General features: G+C 35.4%; 1 protein-coding gene across 1 annotated transcript; it reads right to left on the bottom strand.

The window, feature by feature from the left end:
• Positions 1-578: 578 nt before the first annotated feature.
• Positions 579-7,194, bottom strand: pm20d1.1 (peptidase M20 domain containing 1, tandem duplicate 1). The gene is made up of 13 exons (XM_067446491.1): positions 6,676-7,194; positions 6,008-6,094; positions 5,624-5,859; positions 5,440-5,526; positions 5,220-5,353; positions 5,018-5,137; positions 3,015-3,090; positions 2,870-2,931; positions 2,712-2,790; positions 2,530-2,601; positions 1,078-1,243; positions 852-951; positions 579-774 (listed from the first exon to the last, which is right to left on the bottom strand). The coding sequence occupies exons 1-13, from the start codon at positions 6,887-6,889 to the stop codon at positions 660-662; spliced, it is 1,548 nt and encodes a 515-aa protein (XP_067302592.1). The 5' UTR covers positions 6,890-7,194; the 3' UTR covers positions 579-659.
• Positions 7,195-7,211: the final 17 nt, after the last annotated feature.

Here is a 7,211-nt window from a genome sequence, read left to right as displayed (position 1 = left end):
ATTGCACAGCCTTAAGAGCGTGCATATCATGAATGCTGGGTCTTGTTTGTTTTCTGACAATCTACTGAACCTACTGGTAACTTGTTTGCCACGTAGCAATAAAAAATATACTAAAAACCTTGATTATTCTGGTTAGTCACATTGTACTGCTATTATTTTGAACAAGACTATATATTATATATATATATATATATATATATATATATATATATATATATATATATATATATATATATATATATATATATATATATATATATATATAATAAAACACATAAAATGGTGGAATATTATTACAATTTAAATAACTCTAATATATTGTAACTAATATTTTGTGAAATGTATGTTATTTGTGTGATGGCAAAGCTGTATATTCAGCCTCATTACTCCAGTATTTTTTGAAAACAGTTGTATATTTTATGCAAATTGATGAATAGAACCTGCTTTTACATTATAAATATATTTACTGTCACTTTTGATCATATTAATGCATCCCTGCAGAATAAAAGTATTCTTTTTAAACAAAAAAATCTGACTTCAAACTTTTGTATGGTACTATACATAAATACAGAATACAATCGGTTTCATACAGATTTTATATTCAAATTAATTTAGTCAGAACAAAGCTTATAAATTCCAAAGCATGACATCTGTTTATTTTAGGTGCGAGGTGCCGGCAACTTCCTAATGTCACTATTCTGCATGAGTTGAAAGTAGAACAGCACAATCTCTTCATAGTTTTGGATGGAGATTCTCTCATTCACACCATGGAATCTAAAGAGAAGTATAAGCAGTTTAATATTTAGTTTCTTTTACAGCTTCAGCAGGAGTACCATTTCTGTGTGTCCTACCTCGCAGAGTCACCGGGTTTGTACCATGAGGGGGCAAAGCGATAAATATCCGGAGACAGTTCTGTGTAGTGCCGGCTGTCAGTGTTACCCACACAGATACCTGTGAGAGGAAATCTGATGGTTTGCTGACTGAACTAAGAGTGGGTGAAGCTCTTCATGAGTCAATGATGTCTGTAAGGGGCACTCAAACCCTTTATGACAATGATGACAATGCTGAAAGCCTTACCAGGAGATACAGTGACCTGAGGGAAAATGTCGTGCACCGTTTTCTTTATGATCTGGTACCCAAATGTATCGTCATCATAGGAACTGATTGGCAGTGGGTCAAATCCACTCACAAACTTGACCGTCACACGCTCATCAGATATTATGGATTCAATCAGCTTTAGAACCTTTAGAAAATGAATGGGGTATTAATTAACTTTTGGTTTTAGTCAACTTTAAGAAATATATTAAAGTCTGAAAATCTGCAGTAGAATGTTCATTATTCAAAATGTAACCAACAGCAATTGCAAAATATAATATTTGCAAAAATACACTTTGGTCCAAAACTACCAAAAACTATGACTTTATTCAGCATTGTCTTCTCTTCCCTGTTTGTTTTCAATCCCCAAACAAAGATTTGAACGGTCATGAATCAGCGTATTGATTCGTGATTCGGATCGCGTGTCAAACTGCTGAAATCACGTGACACTGGCGATCCGAATCATGAATCGATACGCTGATTCATAACCGTTCTAATCTTTATTTGAGGATTGAAAACAAACACGGAAGAGAACACAATGCTGACTAAAGTCGTAGCTTTTGTTATTTTGGACCAAAATGTATTTTCGATGCTTCAAGAGATTCTAATTAACTAACTGATGCCCCATGACTACTTTGATGATGTTTTTATTCCCTTTCTGCATTTACTTCCATACGCTCTCGGACTAAATATAAAATATCTTAAACTGTGTTCTGAAGATGAACGGAGGTCTTACGGCTGTGGAACAACATTAGGGTGAGTCATTTATGACATAAATTTCATTTTTGGGTGAACTAACCCTTTAAACAACACAAATATACTTTATGTATTTAATCTCACTTTATTAGCCAATGTCTTGCCTTCAATGATCCAAGTTAACTATACGAATAAGGAAAAATTACTTTGGTTAAACATACCAGTTGTGTTAAATGTTTTCTTCTTTTTAATGCTGTAGAAAGAGTGTTGAACTTTCTTCTGCATTTCTTTGAAAGGTTTGTTTGAGCTGTACCCTCTACTGTACCGGTGCGAATTTGCATTTCCTTCAGTCTGAGGCTTATTCTTATCCTTATATTTTACTTCTTGTGTTAAAGGGCCTTAACATGTGTCAATTTTAATTTTGTTGTTAAACAAAAAAAGCAAGCCCAGCTCAGGTGAGAAAAACTAATGCAAAAGTAACAGCATTACTTTCCATAAAAAGTAACTAATGCTATTAGCTACTTTTTTTTTAGGGAATAATGCAATATTTGCAACGCATTACTTTAAAAAGTAACTCTCCAACACTGAATGTCTATCTGTATTTAGGTTTTGTATCTATATATTTCAGTATCTGTAGGTTGGGCTAAAACTTCCTTTGTTGTTTTTGTTGCAAATCTAGTTAAAAGTGTGAGCTGACTTAATGTGCTAATGCTGTAGCTTTACAGCGTGACCTCTCACCTCCTGCAAGGTCTGGGAGGAGTGAATACGGAAATTGACGAAAGCCTCCGCATATGCCGGCATTACATTAATCTGTCAGACAGAGAGAGAGAGAATTAGTCAGATATCTATTCATGCTCAGAGTATTTTTATGTAAATTTGTGTATAAACAAAAAAAATTATGAATGTGAATGACAGCCCACCTTCACACCCGAGTTAAACATTGTGACGGCAGTTGTTGTCCTCACAAAGGCATTTGTGTCAGGCTGTCCTTCCAAAATACTGCAAATATGATTTAAAAGATCAGATCAGATAAGAGCATTACACTCAGTTACTGTATTGAGCAAAAAATGTGGCCTACCCGCTGAGCAGTGAAGAGAAGAGCCACAGATTAGACATGATCATTCTGTGTGGCCAGCCAAACTAGAAGGCAAAAGAGAGAGTATAAAGCAATTCAGTATTTGTAGGAGAGTCATAAGCATTTTAAATCATCTTTGATTCATCACCTTATGTGCCAGGTACTCAAAAGTGGAACGCTCAGGACCTTGACCAAAAAGATTTGGCATCCGGTTCTTCTCCAAACTGGGAAATTGTATGGCAAAATTTGAATTAATTATTCGGTAAACATCAACATTATACAATCTGAAAATTTTAATAAAAATTGTAAAACTACTTAAAATCAAAAACAATAAATAGAAAACTGCTTGGGGTAATTACTAATATAACACAAAATGGTAATACTTTACAATAAGGCCTCACTTTCTAACATTTGTTACAGTATTTATTCATCTTAGTTAATGCTAAATACAGTGGTTCATTGTTTGTTCAGGTTAGTTCACAGTGCATTAATTAATGTTAACAAATACAACTTTTGATTTTAATAATGTATTAGCAAATGTTGAAATTAGCATTAAATAATATTAATAAATGCTGTAGAAGTACTGATCATTGTAAAGGGTTACCAACAAAAAATATAAAACAAAAAGTAAAATACATAAAATTAAAATACATTTAAAAAAATGTAATCTCATAAATATTCCTCAATAGTTTAATATTTCTTAGTTTATTTAGAGAGTAGAGCTTGGCATCATTTAATAGGAGCATAAATATGTTTTTGCTTGTAAATTTGCATTTATGAATATGAAATAGTCATATCATAATTATAAAAAATATCAATCTTCACTGAAAATCCGTACTTGAGTAACTTATATGAAATGGAAAATACATTAAAAAGAGTTTATTGGTATTTTATATTATAACCAGTTTGGGGAAAGTTACTTTTTAAAGGAATGTGTTACAATAATGTGTTACATCCCAAAAGTAACTAATTCCAATAATTTTTATGGAAAGTAATGCATTACTTTTGCGTTTCCTTTCCTTTCCTTACCTTGGCTGGGTTAGCTCATTTATTTTTTCATTAAAAAAGTTCTATTTTTAGCAAATGTAATAAATATAATAAATATTTTGCCACTTTCACACCAAGGGCCCTATCACACCTGGTGCAATGCGATGCCAGGCACCAGGGGCGTAGCACCAAATTTTGGGCCCTGGGTACAAACCATCTTGCTGGGCCCCCGTACCATGTATGTGTGTATGTATAGAAAACTGACTTCTAAGGCCCCCCCCCCCTCCCTCGGGCCCTGGTTACTCAGTACCCTTTATCCCCCCAGTCCCACGCCCCTGCCAGGCACGATGCTAATGTTTTTTTTTTGCTAGTTTCAGCCAGGCGTATTTATCATTTTCACGTCCAGCTCCACATTGTTTAAATAGCATCTGTTCACCCAAGGGCAGTCTGGTCTGAAAAAGAAGTGTGTTTAACTTTAGGCAACTGAAATCACTGACCAATGAAAACCTTGACTAAAGGTATTAGTATTTTTGTGTTATTTAAATGGCGCGTTAATAATATGAGTCTATAGGCGGGTGCACAATGAATGTACTCTCTGCTTATTACAAACAAAGGGAAGCACAGCAGCACACAAACATTTTTAAATATTAAAAATAAAAGGACTCCTCTCCTGGAGAAGCGTTTAGTCTTTCCGCTTGCAAATTCCGCCATGAAAATAGCGAATCCTCCATGGTGCAAGCACAACTGGCTTTTAAAGAGAATGGAACATTCACTCTGATTGGTTTATTGCACGTTACGCCCGAAACACATCCATGACTCATTAAGAGACTAGGTACAACACTTTTGGACCATGCACCTGATGTGCCGATCACTTTTTCCGTTGTTAAACTAGTAAAAGTGGATTTGGAAATGCCCTAAGAGCAAACTTACCTTCCCTTTCCCCAATACTGGTTATAACCTGCAGTAGTTTTAAGAGTTTTTTTGTAAATGTGCCGGACGTTGATAACCACTTTTGCATTGTGTTTGTTCCATTCAGTCTTGCTTTTCAAAATTTAATATCAAATCCCTTGTGAAAAGCCCATTAGAGGTGCAAAGAAAATATTTACATTAAGATCAAGTTAACAGAGTTTTCATATTACAGTAAATTTTAATATATTTTCCTGCCTTCTGACAGCTGAAGCCAAGATGCCAATGCTGCTCTCTCTAGGTGGCATGGATGAATGTCCTGGAGCGCCGCTGACACTCAGCTTTACTGTGGCCTGACCCTTCTCACTTACACCAATTCTACGAAAACAAACAAGTCATACATTACACAGTAGCTCAATCTCAAATTTATTATATTAATGCAGTAAAACAATGGTCTCACAGGGCAGCAGGTCCATTTAGGCCATCTATCATACCATCCATAATCGTCAGACCTTCATCTAAAACATACAGAAGCTTCACCCCTCGACTTTTCAACAGATTCACAATATTCACAGCACCTTTTGGGCCACTAATCTGAGAAATTCAAATAAACAGCTGCATTAAGTCAAGCTTTGATTTCACCAGAATAACTATGGTTGAAATATGACCTTAAGACTGACCTCCTCATCGTGACCCAAACCAATGTAGAAGCTTCTCCGAGGGGTGTAACCTCGTTCCAGCAGGTATTCCAGCGCCTGAAGGATCCCCTTCAAGAGCACACACCATTACAGTTATTATCAGGTTTGGAGTGAACAGATGTGCAGTTGTTTCAATAAAGAATGATGCAGTGCTGATTCACTGTACCATCACAGACTGTTTGTTGTCGATGGTTCCTCGTCCATAAATGAAGCCATTGAGCTCTTGAGCAGAGAAAGGAGGGACGTCCCACCCATCCGCCTCATCGGCCGGCACTACGTCAATGTGAGCCAGCAGCATGTACGGCTCCAGATCAGGCTCTCTCCCTGGTACCGTGAACAGGTGGCTGTAGTTTCCAATCACCTCATGTTTGACCAGGCTGGAGGAGAAGACCTTTGGGAAGACTGAGGCAGCACAATTCATTATTAAAATTCTTTCATTCTTCCCAGCTAACAAAGATATATGTTCATAAGAACATTTTGCTACTGTTGAAAATGTTATTTCTGAATGTTCTCTGAATGCTCTGAATGTAAGGGAACATTTCATTCTCACCCCTTCTTAATAGCAGGTCAAACTCTTGCAGGGCGCTTGTGTTCTGACTCGACTCAGAAAATGACACTGTGGGAATCTGAATTGCCACTATGGAAACGTGAAAAAAGTTAGATGTTGACCATGTTTGTATGCATATTCTGCATTCTGGTTAAGCTTTTATTATGAAAAAAGACCCTGAACTCAATAATTCTCAATTATCTCCTTAACAGACAAAAGCACAACGCAAAAACATTTAACCCCATGGAGTTTCCTGCAAGTGTGAGCTTCCTATTCTCCACTATAATAATATACGAGCCATAAAAACCTGAAGTATATCAGTATCAAATATAATTTTAAAAAATAAGCAAACTTTTTCTATTTTTTTTTTACATTACTGACCATCACATCAGGCTTAACAGAATTAACGCAGACATGCAAGCCTAGCCATCTTACAATAATCAGAATATTTGCTCATTTAAATTATGACAATTACGGTAATGGATTTTATTGGATATCTAATTTTACCTTAATCTGAAAATTATTTAATCTATTATGCATGTCTGCAAGCGCTGTTCCCCAAATAACATGCATATCAAATACTGTTTCATTTTAGTTGCTATATTAATCAACTTTATGAAGCATTTGTATATTTAAGCAGTTAGACTATTGTAAAAACAATCTATTCTTACCTTTGAAATTTTGCAGTAGATTCTTTCTCTGTTCTGGACTTAAATCGGGATAAATGGTGGTTGTATTTTCCCATTCTCCAAGTTCTGTGTTCAGTTTGAATGTAAATGTCCTACCGATCACAACAGAAATCAAAATTAAAACAGAAATTAGGAGGATTAACAGCAGTATTCCAGAGAACTTGAAAATGGTCTTCTTATTGATTTTGGTCTTCATCTTTCAGAAGTTCAAGAGGAATGAATGACAGTCATCCGTATGATCAGGGTTCACATTTTTTTATTGCCTCTGATGATGCAACATAAGGGGCCCCTGCTGGTGTGATATAGAGCCAATCCAAAAATATTAAGAGCAAATGAGATGAAAATGAGACCACCTGCTGCGCTTTGAGTAATCAACAACAGAGATATTGAAAGATTTAAAATAAATGAACAGAATATTGAGCTGCAGTACTCAGAGTAACTCATCATTTAATTATCATTTGCACCATTACTTTACATACTTAATATTTTAAAAAAGCAGCAGTATTCTGAAATTAAAC

This window comes from Pseudorasbora parva, chromosome 6, assembly GCF_024679245.1.
Source record: "Pseudorasbora parva isolate DD20220531a chromosome 6, ASM2467924v1, whole genome shotgun sequence".
Classification (NCBI taxonomy): Eukaryota; Metazoa; Chordata; class Actinopteri; order Cypriniformes; family Gobionidae; genus Pseudorasbora; species Pseudorasbora parva.
This window is presented reverse-complemented; position numbering and strand designations above follow the sequence as displayed.